Source organism: Neopsephotus bourkii, unplaced genomic scaffold, assembly GCF_033783945.1.
Source record: "Neopsephotus bourkii isolate Nb327-2 ecotype Australia unplaced genomic scaffold, CSIRO-AGI_Nbou_v1 NB_330, whole genome shotgun sequence".
NCBI lineage: Eukaryota > Metazoa > Chordata > Aves > Psittaciformes > Psittacidae > Neopsephotus > Neopsephotus bourkii.
Genome location: NW_026900838.1, coordinates 261,935 through 283,423, shown reverse-complemented (window position 1 = coordinate 283,423; position 21,489 = coordinate 261,935). Strand labels below are relative to the sequence as shown.

The 21,489-nt window shown below is 38.4% G+C and overlaps 1 protein-coding gene across 1 annotated transcript in view; it reads right to left on the bottom strand.

The window, feature by feature from the left end:
- The window catches only part of EYS (eyes shut homolog), a 579,093-nt gene that overhangs the window by 338,908 nt on the left and 218,696 nt on the right, over positions 1–21,489 (bottom strand). The window contains exons 18-19 of the mRNA XM_061347833.1: positions 6,292–6,416; positions 883–1,007 (exon numbers count right to left, since the gene is read on the bottom strand). Coding sequence (XP_061203817.1) covers positions 883–1,007; positions 6,292–6,416 — 250 coding nt within the window. The remainder of the gene's footprint in view (positions 1–882; positions 1,008–6,291; positions 6,417–21,489) is intronic.

Sequence of the window (21,489 nt, the reverse complement as noted above, 5' to 3'; positions counted from 1 at the left end):
AATCTTACTTGCAATATCCTGTTCCTTCTATTTTACAGCTGTAAACACATCAAATAAATTGTCAGCATTTATAAAGAAAAGGTATTCAAACAACAATTTCAAACTTAGAGTTGTAGAGATAAGAATTACTGAAATAAGAAAAAAACCCTAAAATCATATACTCCTTTTTTCTTCTCATAACTAACCCCAAATTAACAAATGATATAAAAAAAAGATGATATCAAAACTGAAGTGTGATGACATAAAGCACAAGCTAAGATTGTATGTACCAACTGCATGTCTTCAGCTACAGAAAGAGCCGGTAAAAAAAGGTGGTAGCAGCATGGAAATTTCAACCTTACATGAATGCAGCATTGGCATTTAGCCACCCTCAAAGGATTCTTTTGGTATGCTGAACAGAGAGAATAAAACAGCATCAAAGCCTAGAGTGTCAAGCACAAAAAGGAACTATTTGGTTTAGTTACAGGGAACTTGTTTTCAAAGTACCTGTATGCAATAGTCTCAAGCATGAGTTATCTTAGTATGTAAAAATATTAATCAATAAGTGAAATAGAACCATTGATTTGTATGTATGATAAAATTAGTGTTTTTTTTAAATACTAACATACTTTTCTGACTCACAAAGCCATTACATGCACACACTTTTCCACTTTTTGTCAATATCAGATAGCTATTTCTCTGGAATATTAGAGTTACTATTACTAAAACAAAAAAACCAAACCAAACCAAATCAAAGAACAGTTACTAACATACTGTATTTTTCTGAAAAGCCAGGCTTTATCTGAGCTAGGCTAGAAAGGAAAATGATTGCATATTGTGTTTTCCATGTAACAATGAATAGTCAAGCTAAGGGAAGGACAAGAAAGAATTCCAGCATCTCACCACAAATCCTGCCTTGCAAAAACAGGAGTAACCAAAGCTTGGGTCCTGCTGAACACAAATGCCATGTATGCAGGGGTTGGATATGCACTCATTGACATCCAGCTCACAATGGAGGCCTTCCCATCCTGTCAGAAAAGAAACAAAATCCAATCAAAACAACAACAACAACAAAAAACCCAAACTTAAGACTTATTACAATCCAAATCTATTTATAGAATGTCAATAAAAAAAACCTGTGAGTAACTGTAATCAATTATTACATATAAATATATAGAAACATATAGCATAAGATGGCTTTAAACTGAAAGAAAGTAGACTTAGATTAGATATTACAAAAAAAATATTCTCTATGACAATGGTGAGACACTGGCACGGGTTGCCCAGGGAAGTTGTGGTGGGCGGCCCCATCCTTGGAATTGTTCAAGACCAGGTTTGAGCAACCTGGTCTAGTGGAAGGTGTCCTTGCCCATGGCAAGGGTGTTGGAACTAAATGATCTTTAAAGTCTCTTCCAACCTAAACCATTCTATGATCCTATGATTCTATATATTAGAGAAATTAATGTTTGCCAACTTCAGTTTCTGTAGAGACATAAGTAAGCAAACAAGAGTAAAAGCTGAATATATTATTTCTTTACTGAATTAAGTGACTTGATGGGTTGCCCTTTACCTACAGAATTATCTGTATCCTTACCTCTCTTGTGGCTAAGAATTAGAAAGTGTAAAACATTCCCTGAAACCTCTTATCTCCTTTCAGATTGCATAGTGCAACCAAAGCCATATTGTTTTTTCCAAATCTAAACTGAAAGAGTATGGAATTGCCTGTATTAATTTTTGACCATTTTTACCCTATTCATTAAATTTGTGCATTATTGCCACACTGAGGAATGAAAACTGGATATTTAGATAGACGAAAATAGTTACATTACACAACATAAAATAAGGGGAAAAATTTTAAAAGAGAAACTCTGAAACAGATTACTATACCAGATCAATAAGGACAATTTCTGATGAAATACAGGTTTGTGTTTCAATACCATCAGAATACCACCTGCTTATATTTCAATTGTCAGATTACTGGAATTTTTGTCAATAGGCATTTCTTATAAAAATCATTTTTACATCATAAATTAGAGGCCAACAGCTGATCTGGAAGCTGTTTTTTAAATCACATAATTTGAGCCTGTATTGAACTTGCTCCTTAGAGGCTAAACTAAACTGGAAGGAGCCCAATTGCTTGGTAAATATGATCCCAGAATTCTGTAAAATATAGCTAGTTATTGAAAAACAGCAGACTCTGCCGTGATACTCCCACTACCTGTGACATACTTGTTATTTCTCCAACTAAATTTTTCCATTTCTAAACAAACAAATGAATGTAACTTGACTTCCCCCCACAAAAAACCTCCAAAACAAAACCAAAGCAAAATGGAAAAAACCCAAGAAACCAAACCAAAAAAAAACCCAAACCACAACACAAAAGCCCCCAACCTAACAAGAAAACAAAAAACCCCACAAGCCATCTTCAGCTGATAAAAATCTAGTTGTTACCCCTTGCCTGCATTTGCCTCGCAGCATGCATCAAGCGGACCCACCAGTTACATTGCAGTCCTGCTTTCAGCAGTTCTGGCAGAAATGCAGCCTGCCACAGTTAAAGACTTCAGCTGTGAGGCCACTATTAGTTCCAACAGCTGCTGTTGTTTCTTTTGAGCTGTCTGAGATGCTGTTAGAATATCGTTTATATCTCTCTATGCTGCTTCTGCACCTGAACAGCCTGCAGCTGCAGTCACAGATCCTGAACATGCATCTATTGTTCTAAGGGCATGGGGCCTGCTACTGGGACAATAGCTGACAAAATTCATGATCCATTACAGAATGGATTTGTCAGAGCTAAATCAATTTCCTTTTCTGGTATCACATGCTGTCACCACATGCTTCATTTTATTCTCTGGAGGTTTTTTGGAAAGCTGCAGTCATCTGCTTTGTTCCTACTTCTGTCTTGCTACTATCCCTTTTCCATTTTATTAAATTCCAACTGTTGATCTATTGCTGGATATCTCACACCTTCTGCCTGAAGTTCTTTCACATAGTTGCCTTTACAAATCCAAAAATACTCAATGTCATCTCCATATTTCTATAGAAGAAGCTTAGTAGAGAAAAGCAAGACCTATCATATGTGAACAGCAGTAGCCTGCAACAACAGCAAATTTGTTCCAAGCATTTCTAGTTTCTGTCTCTGCAAGATATTTTTAATTCATCTTCTTTAAAGCCCTTTTTTTCAGTTGTGTAACATTTAGAGCTGTTCCTCCTAAAGATTCCCCTGCATCTCCAAATTCACTTGCTTTCTGAGTTGCAACCTTCTTATCTCTTCAGGTGTTTCAGAGACTCAAAAAAGATTTGAAAATTCCATATTAATTGAAATAAAAAGCAAAATATATAACTGTGATGTATCTACCTAATGAATGTGATTCCTTCACTGTGTCTTTTCCTGGTAGAGAAATAATGTAGAGTTTTTTCACCCCTGCTAATGAATGCTATTATGAAAAGAAATGCAAAAGGAAGGCATCTTACACTTTGGCTGGATGTAGTTTAAAACATGTTAGCAGTAGGAGAGAGTTCCAAGACCCCAGAGAAGCTTATTCTACTTATACCAAGCATTTCCATGTACTGTTGCATAGAGACAGCAGTTATAGTCTCTGACTGGCAAGCAACTTCTAGATGTCTATATTCAAATACAGTTAAAATATTACTAGCTTTAAAAATCAGAAAAATCTTAAGGTCCACAATGGGTATGTTCTGTGTGAAGGACTGTAATGATAAAAAAAAATATATTTCAACATTTTAAGTCATTTCTATTGGTGAAGCAATATAAGGCCATATGCAGAACCAGGTAGAGTGAGAGGACACAGTTTTACCCACAAGAAATTTTGATTGTGTAACTATGTTTGGACGAGGTTGAGGTTCTCAATGACTTCCTTGCCTCAGTCTTCACTGGCAAAGGCTCTGACCACACCACCCAAGTCTTGGAAGGCAGATGCAGGGACTGTCAGAATGAAGACCTTGGGCCCACTCCAGAAGAGGATCTGGTTTGATACCATCTTAAAAACATGAAGGTGCACAAGTCCATGGGACCTGATTAAATACATCCACGGGTCATGAAGGAGCTGGCGAATGAAGCTGCTAAGCCACTGTCCATCATATTTGAAAAATCCTGGCAGTCAGCTGAAGGTCCTGATGACTGGAAAAAGGGAAATATAACCCCCATTTTCAAGAAGGGGAAAATGGATGACCCAGGGAATTACAGACCAGTCAGTTTCACTTCTGTGCCTGGCAAAATCTTGGAGCAAATTCTCCTGGAAGGCATGCTAAGGCACATGAAAAACAACAAGGTGCTTGATGACAGCCAGCACGGCTTCACTAAGGGAAAATCCTGCCTGACCAATTCGGTGGACTTCTATGATGGGGTTACAGAACTGATGGACAGGGGTATAGCAGTTGACATGATCTACCTGGACTTGTGCAAAGCATTTGACACTGTCCCATATGACATCCTTGTCCCTTAATTGGAGAGACATCAATTTGATGGGTGGACCATTCGGTGGATAAAGAGCTGGATGGATGGCCACATGCAAAGAGTTCTGGTCAATGGCTCAATGTCCAGCTGGAGACCTGTAACAAGTGGTGTCCCTCAGGGATCGGTGTTGGGACCAGTCTTGTTCAACATCTTTGCTGGTGACATGGACAGTGGGACTGAGTGCACCCTCAACAAGTTTGCCGATGACACCAAGCTGTGTGGTTCGGTTGATACGCTGGAGGGAAGGAATGCCATCCAGAGGGACCTTGACATGCTTGTGAGGTGGGCTGATGCCAACCTCATGAAGTTTAACCACGCTAAGTGCAAGGTCCTACACCTGGGTTGGAGCAATCGCAGGCACAGCTACAGGCTGGGCAGAGAAAAGAGTCAGAGCAGCCCTGCAGAGAAGGAGTTGGGGGTGCTGGTTGACGAGAAAATGAACAGCAGGTCAAAGGAGGTGATCCTGCCCCTCAGCTCTGTTCTTGTGAGACCTCACTTGTAGTATTGTGTGCAGTTCTGGTGTCCTCAACATAAAAAGGACATGGAACTGATGGAAAAAGTCCAGAGAAGGGCCATGAGGATGATCAGGGGACTGGAGCACCTCCCATATGAAGATAGGCTGGGAAAGTTGGTACTGTTCATCCTGGAGAAGAGAAGGCTGTGTGGAGACCTCATAGCAGCCTTCCGTATCTGAAGGGGGTCAATAGGGATGCTGGGGAGGAACTCTTCATTAGGGACTGTAGTGATAGGACAAGGAGTAATGGGTTAACATAAACAGGGGAAGATTAGATTGGATGTAAGGAGGAAGTTCTTTCTTATAAGGCTGTTGATGCACTGGAATGGGTTGCCCAAGGACGTTGTGAATGCTCTATTTCTGGCAGTCTTCAAGGACAGGTTGGACAGAGCATTAGGTGACAAGGTTTAGTGTGAGGTGTCCCTGCCCATGGCACGGGTGTTGGAACTAGATGATCTTAAGGTCCTTTCCAGTCCTAGCTATTATATGATTCTATGATTTATAATAGTTCAGAAAAGTTGTTTTCATCCCACCCAGCAGATACAACCATGGATATGTGTGACAGCAATAATAATAAATGTTGGTTAAAATGTTCAGAATCTCTTTTCAATCAACTTTATTAAATAGCTAGTTAAATTCTGTAGTTGATGTACATTTCCTGTTTGACTGCTTGCTTGGTCAGTAAGTTACATTAGTAAATCACAGAATCGTAGAATCATAGAATATAAGTTTGGAAGGGACCTCAAAGATCATCTAGTACAACCTTTCTTGGTGAAGTGTGACTTAGACTAGATGCCCGAGCATGCTGTCCAGCCAGATCTTACAAGAGTACAGTACTGGGGAGTCCACTTCCCTGGGGAGATTGTTCCAATGGCTGATTGTTCTCATTGTGAAAATTTTTCCTCTTGTGTCCAACCGGTATCTCCTCAAGAGTAACTTGTGCCCATTACCCCTCCTCTTTTCCATGTGACTTCTTGTAAAAAGGGTGTCTTTATCTTTGTTGTCACCCTTTAAATACTGGAACATGGTGATAAGGTCTCTCCTGAGAGAAATCATATATAATAAACCTAGCTCCAGATAATTCTGCAGACTTACTTAATGAACTGGGTTTAGTTTTAAGTGTTTCTAATGTGCTTATTAGAATAGTTAATTCTTTTCAGATTTCATTTTAAAAACTTGACATAGAGAGCTAATATTTGTGCACCCGATAGGTTATATACAAATAGTAAGTTTGATATAATTTACCAATTTTCTTGGTAGTAGCACCAATACAAGGTTTAATAAACTATCGTTGTTTAAGATTATTCTGTCAAATGCCAGTTACCTTTTTGACATTTACAAGTGTATCCACTGATACGATCTTCACAAGTTGAGCCATGTAGACAAGGTGATGAATTACACTCATTAACTTCTATTTCACAAAACTGTCCCGAAAATCCAGCAAGACACCTGAAGCAAACAACATTCAAAGGGGTTATACTATGCATAACCAGCATACAAAACATAGTTTGTGAGGAAAAAATATAAAATGTATAATGTATGTGTAATAACAAAGACACAATCTCATATATTCCTTTCAGGTTTAAGAAGTACTTTACTGGAACTCTTCCACATTTCACATTTTAACCCGTGGTGACCTGTTAGAGGATTTATGATGGCAAAACCCAATAACCCAATCACAGATTTCACATCTGGATCATAATGAAACATAACAGCCTCAGTTACAGTTTACAGGTTCTATGAAGGTGAGTACAAACTTTTCTTAATATATTATTGGGAGACTGTTTACTAAAACAATTTAGTTAACTAAATAACTTCAGCCTCCGTTCAGAAAACTGCTTGTTGAGAAATATTGCACCATTCAATGTAACTACTGCATGAAAACTAACCTTCAGGGTTATTTATAGTTCTAGTTATCAGATGTTAGTCATCTTGGAAAATCTCTTCTGTATATTTCTGGTTGCAAATCCTACATGATCATTTATACTAAAGAACTATGATTTCATACAACTAACCCAAATAGACACACAAGACCTCTAATGAAGCTCAGAAATTTTGCTAATCTCATAATTGACACATCCTTGCATACATACGCACAACTTTATAGATATACTCAAATACATTTTGCAAAACAGGGCCCCATGATGGTATTTACAATACTTGTTCTTTTGAGATGTGTTGTACACATTTCATATGAGACAGTGTATTCAAAAACTTCTGTTGGCAAGTGGGTGGTGCACATCTTGTATGTTGTCTTGGTTCTAATGAAGAGCTTAAAATTTTATGCCCCATTTTAAGGAAGATAAGTACATTAACAAATTACGTTAGAGTAAATTAGAATAGTCATTGTCACCTAGTCCTCAAGCTGCTACATTGTGTGAATGCAAAACACATCACTGGAATGAAGTATCTGCAGTGTCTACCTGAGCTTTCCAAATCCTGAAGAAACAGAGGAGGATAGGCCACAGAAGAGGTATGTGTAACACTTCTGAAAGATTATGACACTGTGTATCAGTAACTACATTTTGGTTTATTTCTGCCTTGACTACTAGAACATATTTGTTTCATTTTATATGGAATACACTCTGGGAAATGGGAATTTGTAATCTATCGACACAATGACAGCAGATTTCCAAAAGTCTACGTCAGTTACAGACCGCAGCAATATACTGCTTGGAAAATGTACAAATTGAAGCACACACTATTATTTTTCAAATACCTAATTATAATGTGCAAGAGAAAAACTTAATGAGTGAACTGTAAGGCCACCTGTGTCCCTCTTTGTCCAGAAGACACTAAGCAAAACTTACCTACTGAGAAGATACAGTTTGGCCTTTCATCCTGTCAGCAAATGCCAAAAACTAGTATTTGAAACCAAATTTGTTCCACCTAACTTCACATGCCTAACTGTAACAACCCTAGGATTCTCTTACACTTGGTGGAATAGGGGGTGCAGAGGATTATTCTGCTCACTGTAAACTTAAATACTTCTCTGCAGATATATTTGTCTTTCCACTGGCTGCACAACATATTAAAAAAAAAAAATTAAAGGAAAAGAAATAGTTGAAGGGAACGACTTCTCCCACATACGTGAATGGAGTCCAGGAAGGATGAACACCTATAGAATAACTGAAAGAATATTCTACAGGAAAAAAGGCAGCTAGACACAGGAAAAATTGGGACCGTTTAAGATCAATTCAAGTTCATACTTTGGGGTGTTCATAGCCATTTCATTTGGAAAAAGGTGATTACAACATCAACTACAAGAAAGACACATTTTTTATCTAAAAATTTAGGACAGAATAACTATACTTGCATTTATCTAAGATGAGTGGTCTTGATTTTTCAGTCTGCAAAATGCAAATACTGAAGAAAAGTTTAAAGGTCTTTTTCAGAGTTCTTCTGCTGGCAGCTTCAAGTGGGCATATTTTTATATATGATGTGTATATTCGCTGACAGGTAGAAACTAGTAAATTCAAAAGCAGTTTACCCAGTTACTGCTGTCATAAGTAGTTGGAGAAGGTTGATATAACTCCAATGGAGAGAATCGATAGAATTGAATCAGCTTCATATCACAGGATACAGCCTGGATAAGCTTTCAGTGATTTTCTACTCAGTTTATATTGACGCTTCAGAGGCACTATACAGCCATGGGCCTAACTCTAAACACTGAAGTAGAGAAACAGATATATGTATATGTATAAATGTTTGGTAAAATATATTTCGTACTGAAAACATTCCAGATATTTATTAAGTGTATAATACTACATAGAGTGATGGTGGCACCACCAAAAAAGAGAGGTTATAAAAAATATTACTCTGCTTTCAAGTAGAAAATATAAAGTCATGAAAGCTCTTGGATATCCAGTAAACCAAATACCACATTAATTAATTTGCACAAAGGACACTTTCTCCCAAGTCAAACAATCATTCAACTTAGAAAATATTTAATACTACTGCAAGTATTTCACATACTGATCTGTTTTATTTATTGCAAAACATTACAATACCACAGTGTTCACTTTGCTTCTGTTCCGATAGCATAATTAGATGAAAATGATGCTTCATGACTGCAGGGGCAGGCACTCTACTAACTAAATGATTCTGAGCAATTATGAAACACCAGCAGCAAACATATTACTGATGCTTGTAAGTCATAAAACAACACCTCAATGTCAGCAGCTTTTGTAAATTTCACAAAAGTGTAATAAATAGTATGCTTTATTAAGAGTGTTAATGACATTAACAATTAAAAAAATTCCTGAGTTTTGTACATTCTTACTTTTTTTAAAATTTATATTTCTGTTGTGCTCCTCCTCATTCATACCTTCCTTCTGTCATTTCTTTTAGTGCATTAGAGGGGACACAAAAAAAAAAAAAGAATATAAATACTACTGACATTAGAAAGTGAAAGCAGGTATGCAAAATAGTTGTTGTGCCGTATATAGTATTAAATCTAACTCAAATATTTCAGAAAACATTTTTATGTGGTTGCTGGGATATGATCATTCTGCAAGTGAAAAACAGGGTCTTTATTTTTTTTAATTTTCATACCAAGGTATGACCACTGCAAATTTTGTACCTTGATTACTACTTAATGAAAAAACAATTCATGTCTTTGTAAGTAAATGCATACTTAGGTTTAGCAGCAAGTATCTCTTAGACCTTATCTGATATAGAAAGCTAATACACTAAGAAGGCTGAACTTTAATACTTAGAAAGGTATCAACGCAAAATCAACAGTTTAGTACCAAAAAGCTGCAAAAAAATAGTGCTCATTTGCTGTAAGCATAATGCATTCACAATTTAATTATCATAGAATCATAGAACGGTTAGGTTTGGAAATGACCTTAAGATCATCTAGTTTCAACCCCCCTGTTGTGAACAGGAATGCCTTATCCTAGACCAGTTTATAGGGATTTCATCAAAGATCTTTCTCTTTTTTATCATTCTCCCCAGATTTTTTTCTCTCATAAAAAATGCTGACATAAAATGGTGCCTCTTTTGTTGCACCTTTACATCAATCATTAACAGGGTTGATCATCTTATTTTGGGCATATGACAATGCAATAGCTGAACAGAAGACTAAAAAGATTCTATTGAATTTGATGGAATTCAAACAGAAAAACCTAACTTCAGTACTTTTGCACTGCAGTAAAGAACAAAGACCGGAATAAGCATTTCAGCAAAATGCTCAGCTGAGGATTAGTGTGGTGTAGAAGGTGACAGTTCATTTTCTTCTTCCAGAAGAACATGGCTAAGGAGACACCATTAAATTTCCTATATAGCTGAAGGAGCCAGTTCTTTGCAGTTTTCAACCTGCATCTGACATTAACTGCAAATTGTGATGCAATCATACTTGCAAACTTTCAGTTTTGAAATCTTTCCTCACTCCCCATTAATCTCAGCTGTATTGGAAACTCTTGTCTTCTAAAATTAATTCAGGAGTTTATTCGGATAACCCTGAAGATCCTATAGGAAGCTAATGGGCATTTAACCTGGTTATGACAAACACTCTTTCAAAAGTGCCTATATTAAGTAGCACAATGAAGAACAGAAGTGAAAAGAAGAGGTATACATGCCTCTAAGTGTCTAAACTGCCCTTAAAAATATACACAGGTTTAGAATCAGTGGCCATCTAGTAAGACCTATCTGAAGGGGGCCTATAGGGATGCTGGGGAGGGACTCTTCATTAGGGACTGTAGTGACAGGACAAGGGGTAATGGTTTAAAACATAAACAGGGGAAGATTGGATATAAGGAGGAAATTCTTTCCTGTTAGGGTGGTGAGGCACTGGAATGGGTTGCTCAGGGAGGTTGTGAATGCTCCATCCTTGGCAGTGTTCAAGGCCAGGTTGGATGAAGCCTTGGGTGAGATGGTTTAGAGTGAGGTGTCCCTGCCCATGGCAAGGGGGCTGGGACTAGATGATCTTGAGGTCATTTCCAAACCTAACTATTCTATGATTCTATGATCCTACATCTAAATTAACCACAAGCCAAATAGGAAACCTGTGAGTTAAAATGAACCTTATGTGTAACTATAACATTTTAGGCACTTCCAAGCTGAAATTCCAAAACCAGGAGGAATCCATTGATCTTTTTAAAGGTGCTTCCTCTTTATGCTTGCTCTTTGGGCTATTGGCTGATATGAACACAGAAAAGACAGGTAATATGTAAGAGATGAGTTTGCCTGTCAATAATTATTTTACTGAATATGTCTTGAGAGAGATCAGATGGGACATTTCAGAGAGAGCAAGAATGCTAAAATAACAAGAGACTGGGAACACTTAGGATAGGGAAATACAGGCTGAACAAAGATCCAAATACCAGTGGTCTTATTACGAAAAAAAATCATTTAAGAAATGGAAAAGGGAAGCCAAGTTTAAAAAATAAAGTGTGGGGTTTAAAATCATACTTCAGTGACAAAAGCTAAAAGCTATCAAGAAACAGAAAAAACAGAAGTGTCAGGCCCTGCCCTTTGAGTAATAAACTTGCTATGGCGCTGCTCAGCTGGAGGTAAGAATAGCTAGTGCCCTAATGATGCTGCATTGAGGCCATGACTACATTTATGCCCCCTTCACCTGAAAGTTTGAAAAGCAGCAGCTCTGGGATAAAGACTGTTCTTGTAAAAGACGAATTTTCTCATCTTCATTGTCAGTATGCAGTCTTTCCAGTAAGTAGTGCTAGTCTACCTTAGGTTTCCTCTTCCTTGCCTGTACCCCTACATCTTTGAAGGGTGTTGGGAGTGATAAAACAGAGATACTTCCAGCCCTATTCTTCTAAAGAAGGCATGCTTCCATCACAGTTATTTTCAAATATGGTTTCAAGTGAGATGTTCAGATTGAGAAGTTCGTTAGTTATCACTACATACTTTCATAACACAATCATTGCACTCTCACCATCCCCAAAAGTACTGAGATAACAAAGACTGCTATGTTATGCCTTGATAGCACTGAAGATTGTTTTGCTCATAGAGGTAGTTGGCAAAAAGATTCAAAGGTTTATACATTCCACATGTACGTGATATCTCAAGCGGTTTCAGATACCTGGGAAGATTCAGTTATTTGGAAAGTGGTAAGAAATTTCTTCTGCCTTGGTCCTGAAGAGTAGGGCTATGTGGCATGGTGTCTGCATAATTGCTTCTCTCACTTATTCCTCTCTTCCACTACTTCTCTGGAGGAGGCTTTTTTTTCCCATTCTTAAAACCAGAGGCTCTATCACTGTTGCTGATGGGCTCAGCCTTGGTCAGCAGTCAGTGTCTTGAAGCCAGCTGGCATTGGTTATGTTGGACAGAGTGGAGGGCTCTGGCATCTCCTCACAGAAGCCCCTTCTGTAGCCACCACCACACACCCCCCCCCCCCCCTTACCGAAACCTTGCCGCACAAACCCAATACACTTGGGTATTTATTTTCTCAGATACGGCCTTCTAGCTTTAGTAAGATGATTTCCACTATGGTTTTCATTATAGAATCATAGAATCATAGAATAGTTAGGGCTGGAAAGGACCTTAAGATCATCTAGTTCCAACACCCTGTCATGGACAAGGACACCTCACACTAAAGCATCTCACACAAGACTCTGTCCAACCCAGCCCTGAACACCACCAGGGAGACAGCATACACAACCGACCTGGGCAACCCATTCCAGTGCCTCACCACCCTCACAGGAAAGAATTTCCTCCTTATATCCAACCTAAAATTCCCCTGGTTAAGTATTAACCCATTACCCCTTGCCCTATCACTAGTCCCTAATGAAGAGTACATCCCCAGCATCCTTATAAGCCCCCTTCAGGTACTGGAAGGCTGCTATGAGGTCTCCACATAGCCTTCTCCAGGCTGAACAGCCCCAACTTTCTCAGCCGATCTTCATATGGGAGGTGCTCCAGTCCCCTGATCATCCTCGTGGCCCTCCTCTGGACTTGTTCCAACAGTTCCATGTCCTTTTTATGTTGAGGACACCGGAACTCTACACAATACTCCAAGTGAGGTCTCCCAAGAGCAGAGTAGAGGGGCAGGATCACCTGCTTCGATCACACTCCTTTTGATGCAGCCCAGGATATGGTTGGCTTTCTGGGCTGCAAACACACATTGCCGGCTAGTTCATTTTCTCATCGACCAGCACCCCCAAGTCCTTCTCTGTAGAGCTGCTCTGAATCTCTTCTCTGCCCAACCTGTAGCTGTGCCTGGGATTGCTCCGACCCAGGTGTAGGACCTTGCACTTGGCATGGTTAAATTTTTTAAGGTTGGCATCAGCCCACCTCACAAGTGTGTCAAGGCCCCTCTGGATGGCATTCCTTCCCTCCAGCGTATCAACTGAACCACACAGCTTTGTCGAGGGCGCACTCAGTCCCACTGTCCATGTCACCAACAAAGATGTTAAACAAGACCGGTCCCAACACTGATCCCTGAGGGACACCACTCGTTACTGGTCTCCAGCTGGACATTGAGCCATTGACCACAACTCTTTGCATGCCTCCATCCAGCCAGATCTTTATCTACTGAGTAGTCCACCTATCAAATTGATGTCTCTCCAATTAAGAGACAAGGATGTCGTGTGGGACAGTGTCGAACATTTTACAGGTCGAGGTAGATGACGGCAAGTGCTCTACCCCTGTCCATCAGTTCCATAACCCCATCATAGAAGGCCACCAAATTGGTCAGGCAGGATTTTCCCTTAGTGAAGCCGTGCTGGCTGTCATCAAGCACCTTGTTGTTTTTCATGTGCCTTAGCATGCCTTCCAGGAGAATCTGCTCCAAGATTTTGCCAGGCACAGAGGTGAGACTGACTGGTCTGTAATTCCCCGGGTCACCCCTTTTCCCCTTCTTGAAAGTGAGGGTTATATTTCCCTTTTTCCAGTTGTTGGGAGCTTCACCTGACTGCCAGGATTTTTCAAATATGATGACCAGCGGCTTAGCAACTTAATTTGCCAGCTTCTTCATGACCCGTGGATGTATTTAATCAGGTCCCATGGACTTGTGCACCTTCATGTTTTTAAGATGGTATCAAACCAGATCCTCTCCTACAGTGAGCCCAAGGTCTTCATTCTGTCAGTCCCTGCGTCTGCCTTCCAAGACTTGCGTGGTGCAGTCAGAGCCTTTGCCAGTGAAGACCGAGTCAAAGAAGTCATTCAGTACCTCAGCCTTCTCCAAATCCAGAGTTGCCAGTTCTCCCAAGAGCTTTCTGAGTGGCCCTACGTTGTCCCTAATCTGTTTTTTATTTGCTATGTATCCCGTCCTGTTATCCTTAATATCCCTAGCCAAGTTTAATTCTAACTGGGCCTTAGCTCTCCTAACCTGGTCCCTAGCTTCCCGAACAATATCCTTGTACTCTTCCCAGGCTGCCTGTCCTTGCTTCCACATTTTATAAGCCTCTTTTTTCATTTGAATTTTCCTCAGGAGCTCCCTATCCATCCAAGGAGGTCTCCTGACCCTCCTGCTGCACTTCCTTCTAGTTGGGATGCAATACTCATGACCTTGTAGTAAGTGATCCTTGAATATCAACCAAGAGTTTTGGACCCCCCTGCTCTCTAGACCTATATCCCATGGAACCTTACTGAGCAAGTTCCTGAAGAGGCCAAAGTCTGCTCTTTTGAAGTCCAGGGCAGTGAGCTTGCTGCACACTGTTCTCACTGTCCTGAGGATCTTGAAATCGACCATCTCGTGATCGGTGCATCCATGGCTGCCCTTGAGCGTCACATTTCCAACAAGCCCTTCCCTGTTGGTGAGCATGAGGTCAAGCATGGCACCTCTCCTTGTCTGCTCTTCTGTTACTTGCAGAAGGAAGTTGTCTTCCACACAATTAAGGAACCTCCTGGATTGCTTGTGCCGGGCCGTACCGTCATTCCAACAGATGTCAGGGTGGTTGAAGTCCCCCATGAGAACAAGGGGCTGCGAGTGTGAGGCTTTACTTATCTGTCTATAGAGTGCTTCATCCACAGGTTCTCCTTGATCAGGCAGTCTATAACAGAACCCCACAGTAATGTCTCCCATCGCTGTTTTCCCTTTAACCCTGACCCACAAGCTCTCTGTTAACTGCTCACCTGTCTCCAGACAGAGTTCCATACTCTCCAGCCTACCCCTGACATAAAGGGCAACCCCTACTCCCCGCCTGCCAGGCCTGTCTTTTCTAAAGAGCCTGTCACCTTCCATTCCAACACTCCAGTCATAGGAGCCATTCCACCATGTTTCTGCAATGCCTGTTATGTCATACCCCCATAGATGTGCAAACATCTCTAATTTCTCTTGTTTGTTCCCCATGCTATGGGCATTTGTATAGAGGCATCTGAGCTGAGCTCCAAATGAAGCTGGCTCATTGGCTGAAGTGGCTGGAATATCTCTACATTGCTCTGAGGATTTATTATGGTTCACTATGGATTGATACAAGCTTCTCTTTGTTCCTGCCCCACATGGCTTTGTGGTAGTTTGATTCAGTTATAGTAGAGGGAAATGCTATGCACTGAAGGTTTTTTTTTTTTTTTGCAAAAAGCAACCAGGACATTTAAACTGAGTGAGAGAGGCAATACACAAACTCAAGAAAAAGGCTGGAAAGGGGCTAGAGAATGTAACTATAATGAGTTAAGTATAAAAGCAATTTGAAGCCTGAAGCTGGCCTACACAGTTTAGGCTAAAAGAAAGATGACTTATTTAGGATGAGGACTTAGCTGTCTAAAGGGGTGCCCATTAATATAATGAAGAACTTATCTTTAAATGTAAGAAAGTTGCATAGATACAAAAACACAGCTCGTGTTGTCCATATCTCCCATATGAGGAAAGACTGAGGGAGTTGAGTCTCTGTAGTTTGGAGAAGAGGAGACTGAGGGGTGACCTTATTAGTGTATATAAATATATAAAAGGGGAGTGTCACGAGGATGGAGCCAGGCTCTACTCGGTGGCAAACAGTGATAGGACAAAGGGTAATGGGTACAAACTGTAACATAAGAGGTTCCACTTAAACTTGATAAGAAACTTCTTCTCAGTGAGGGTGACAGAACACTGGAACAGGCTGCCCAGGGAGGTTGTGGAGTCTCCTTCTCTGGAGACATTCAAAACCCGCCTGGACACATTCCTGTGTAACCTTATCTAGGTGTTCCTGCTCCAGCAGGGGGATTGGACTAGATGATCCTTTGAGGTCCCTTCCAATCTCTAGCATACTGTGTAATATGTGTTTGGCTGACCTATTTAGAAGACATGAATCAGGTCCTAAGAAACATTCACCGATGCAGTAATCTTAAACCTCGAATTAAGCATTTACTATTGTAATATTGACAGATTTACAGAACTCCATGAAATCGTAGCGTTATTGATGTTTTATCAACTGAAGGTCAGACAAAATGCCATCTACCTGATCTCACAGCGTTGTAGGCATCCTACCCCAAGGCTAGCTATGCCTTAGAACTGGGCTAATTGTTAGTAATAAGAAACATCCTTACTTTATATATAATATTTAACAATCTAATGCAGCAGATACTGCACACATGAAACTGATCCCGAGTCTTCAGTCTTGGTTTTCATTACATTAAATTAGATTAATAAAATGGCAAATGCAGCAAGGAAAATTAATGAATAAATAAAAAAAATGGATACCTTATTTTCTTTTTAGTTGGACGTTATGATTTATAAGTGAATAATAAGGTAGAAACACACAGTTCTTGTAATGAATCCATACAAATTATACTGGGAGAATGAAGTAGTTATTTTTCCATTATTTCAGAGGTAGTCAGATCAAGCCTAAGAACATCAATGTTTAACACCAATGTTTCCATATGAAAGCAATAACTTTTTTTTTTTTTTAGATTAAAACTAAAAGAGCAGCAGAAGAATCAGCTAATGAATCAGAACACAGTTGAGGAAAAGTCTGCCTCAATGCCTCCTTATTTCATGACTTCCTCATACTTCAGCAAAAACTCAACTGCCTACTATCTCTTGTATTAACGATTACCAATCAAAACACAAACTGTAAAAATAATCTGATGCATCCCCACAATGCATCTCTATGAAATAGGAAGCTAAATTATTTTACTAACTTATATAATAAGTATGCAAACAAAAAAACTTGCAGTTATTTAAACAAATAAAAAAATAAGCAACTACTTCTACAGAAATTACAAATGTCATATTTTTATCAGTATTGGAAAGATCCAGCAGAAAAGGGGTAAAGTAACTTCACAGACTTGTTCAAACATTTTATGCAGCAATTGAATTATTCAAGCCTAATCAGAATTTTATTGGGTTGCCAAAATATTTTTAACTTTTGCAGGCTCATTCCACATTAAAAGTTAGTAAATCAGTAACAAATTTCAACTCTTAGATGGAGTTTTCTATAAAAATCCAAGATGTCCTATTAGAATCTCCTGTAAAAAAGCAGCAGTGATAACTGTTGTCAGTTTTACTTCATCTTAATCATCTATTGTAAGGGCTACTGACACGCATACATTTCTACATTTCTACTACCCCAAATGTTGGATGAAAAACAATTCCAAAGAGATTGATTAATGATTAAGAGAATTAAATGATGTATTTTGATCTATGACAATTATAGCTGCAGCCACAGTAAAATTTCTTCTATGTGAGTAAACTTTCAGCATAAGAGAAAATCTGCAAGAACTGAAATGTCAGCCAAATGTTTTCCCTACAACTCTACTTCATATCCTGTTGTAACTCATCGCTCTTTGAGTCTGTTTTGTAACTCATTTTTTTATTTTTAATCTGTACCCTTTTCCTCCTCTCTCCCACTCTCTCTTTTATTTGCTTTGTGACCTTTTACAGCTTATGAATAATTTGTGCATCTGTGAGATGTAAGGTTCAAAAAAACCATGGTTCTATAACATAGAAGTTTATTAGGTTTATCTGGGAGCAATGATTAACAGCAATTGCACTTACAAGAAGAGCATTTATGCTGTAACCTTTACCCGCCTATGTGACTCATTCAGCCTTGTAAAATCAATGAACTTTATGGACCAGTCCACAGTATGAAATTTGTTTGTGGCATCAATTTTTCTTCATGTGTGTTAGCCTTGATGAGTGAGGTAATGTTTTGTGTCTCATAATTATGTCGTTATGACTTTGGGCAGAATTATAGATTACTATAAGAAAACTTCTCCTGAGCAACTGTGTTAGCTAAATAGTCCTGTAAATGTGCAATCTCTTTTGACACCAGTTGTGAATTTTTTCTTTTGCAAATCTGCATTCTCTATCCAAAATAAATCTAGTTAACTGCTCTACTGTAGCAGGCCAGCTCTGTCACTGCAAATTTATACTGGAATTGCTATACATTATTAACAAGCTATGAAAAGTCACTGGCTAAATGTCATGGTAGCTGAGATATAGCAGCACCTTGGGATTCATATAGCAAACAGTTTAGTTTTAATCATCTTGGACCACAAGGTGCCTTGACATTTGCGAGGCAACTTTTTCCTTTTTAACTTCCACTGGAATCAGACCTCTATTATCTCACCCATACTTCTCAGCTTTAAATATAATGGAAGGTTTTACTTTCTAAATTAAAAAAAATGAAAAATCGATCAAACATGGATCAATTAAACCTTATCATTCATTTAATCGATGCTCATATGCCAGCTTGGAAAGGAAAAAAGGAAAGGTAAGAAAAATGAGATAATTCAACCATCTTCAGGATTATGAGAGATATTTCCTGTGAAATACATGACCTGTACCTTACCGCTACTAAGACATGACCCTCCTCAGCAGTATTAACACTGAAAACTTTTAAAAACACTACAAAACATGTTAATTTTAAGAAAAAAATGAGGAAGACCACAGGTTGTTTTTTTTTTAATATACATATTATTACAACATGATTCTTAAAAACTTAAAAATTTATTGGAAAAGAATTAATCTATGGTGTCAAATAAATTTGCAGTCATTATCATACTTCACTCCTTAACAGCCAACCTTTTGGATCATAAGTTCCAATGGAAGCCAATGCATCATTTTCTTCAAGATACTTTACTATTCTAAGCCTTGCATCAAGCGCTTCAAACAACTTTCACACTTGCACTTTAAGTAACACTAAAATTGTGAGTGCTTTACAGGTGACATAATGAGCTCATCTTGGTGGAAACTGTTCCACGTTTCACCAGGTTTTGGTGATTTATTACAGATTTTGCTGATTTTTACAGATTTGGCCTTTTATCACATTAAGTAATCCCTTATGGAAAACTGAAAAATGAAGGTATCACATGGGAATAACGAGGGGTAATAGGTACAAGTTATTCCTGTGGAGATTCCAGTTGGAAAATTTTTCACAATGAAAGCAATCAGCCATTAGAACAATATCTACAGGGAAGTGGTGGATTCCCCAACATTGGATACTTTTATGATTTAGCTGGACAGTGTGCTGAGACATCTAGTCTAGGTTATGTTTGCCTAGAAAGGTTGGACCAGGTGATCTTTGAGGACCCTTCTAGCCTTTTATTCTACAATTCTATGTTCACACCAAAGCAAATTATCTGCTATCTGGTCACCCATCTGGTTTGAAGATTGTGGATTCTGGTGGTGACCCAACCAATGTTTCTACAACATATTAAAGAAAAAAAGTGTGCTATTGCTTTTAGATTCTGAAAAACATCTGGAAGGGATTGACACTGGTGTGCATGTGTGTGAGAACTCTTAGTGATTTCTGAGATCCTGTGGTGGATCAGCTTAGATCTTTGTTGTTACTGTCGTTTCACTGGTGGGTTAAACAGATTATCTCCATAAGCACAATGACTCTCAGTTCAAATTAATATGAGTCAACTGCCTTATCACTAATGCTAATGAAAATTGCTATGCCTGATAGCCTTTGAAGTACGTTTCTATTGAGACAACATGAGAAACCAGCCAGTAGGGAACTTACTACAGAAGTCTCCTGAGAGAGCTTTTCTCAATTATTTTCTCTAAAACCCTTCCCAAGGGTGATACTGTGATTAATAACTTTAGAACTGACAGTGAAATTTTCCCCAAGCTATAGGTCTAGCATATCACATCACTCTTTTTCTTTCCTTTCCCTCCTCTGAATCTCCTTGGAGATACTATAAAAAATGAAGCAAGTTTATTTATCTTTGAAGTAAAATTTTGCTTAGAATGAAGTAAAAATAAAATATAGTTACACAGCCTAGTCAGAAAATGTTACTTCTATTTTAAAGAATAGCTAATGTGAATCAAACAGGGAAAAAAAAAAAGTAATAACACACTTGAGACTATATTTGATTTTAGAGGTCTTTCTTCCATTTATTCAAGTACAGTTCATATCTCCTTAGCATCAGAGGCCCTCCTAGAGATTTATAACCTCAAGTAACAAGGCTCATCTTTTTCCTTTCTGCTTTCTTTCTTAGCTTATGGAAGAAGTCATACAGTGATTCAAATATTTTAGAGTTGAATAAAAAAATTATTAGAGAAAAATTAAGTTGAAAAGAAGAGTCACATACATAGTCCAAGAGATATAGGTTCAGATCTTGTAAATGTTCTGATTCTCATAGTCACGAACTTCTCCATATACATCACCGCTTTCTATAGAATGTAGCTTTGAAAGGTAAAAATAATTTGAAATAGGTAATTCATAGTGCCATTCTCTCTGAGAACTGTTTTTAGAACAGGAGCTACAAACCATAAGGTTAGGACCTGTTCACAGTTAACAGCCCCAGATTTTCACTAACAATCAGAATTTACTGTAAGTTTACATAAATCTCTGACTGGTTTAAAGACATGAGACATTTATCACTGTTTTTTGGCCCCATCTCTACTACATATTATTCCCTGAGATTTATATTCACGGCGTAAATGTAAGGCGGAATAAACTAATACATTCACACTTTGTAAGGAATGAAGGAAAAAGAATCAGCTTACACTTAGTCCTCTTAGAAAACCTAGTCAGCATGCTATGCTAGATTAGAAAACGTAGTCAGCATGCTGTGCTAGATACTCTAGTGCAAGGCATCCTTCTTCCCGGAGGAGAAATATTGCATGTAACTGTCCCAAACAGATTCAAGTAGTTTAGACAAGATTGGATCTGGAAGATCTGCAACTTTTCAGCTTTCTTCTGTGTTTGAAAAATAGTTAACAAAACAGAGAAATTATCACCTTTATATAAAAGGAAAAAACGAAATAAAAGAGAAAAGGAAACATAAAAAAAGAAAAAAAAAGAAAAGAGAAAAGAAAAAGGAAAACAAAAAGGAAAAAAAAGGCAATGCAATGGCAGGATAGTAAAGACCATATTTAGAGCTTTATTCCTGACTATATTATTCTATGTGCAATGTGGGCTAGATAAAACTATTTTTTTGCTACTCAGGACACACAAAACTACTGAGGACATAGTCTACATTTTTCTTTAAAAAAGTATATGGACAATAAGGGTTTTTCTTTATTCCCACAGAATGTCTCAGGACCACCACAACACATGCTAAACATTTGCTTATAAAAAGTTCCATACTTTCTAAGGTCATTGTCATTATAAGAGACCTTAAACTTTCTCAGTCCACTTGGATACAGTCTTTATTTTCCCTACGAGAAAAAGCAGATTTTACTGCCAGT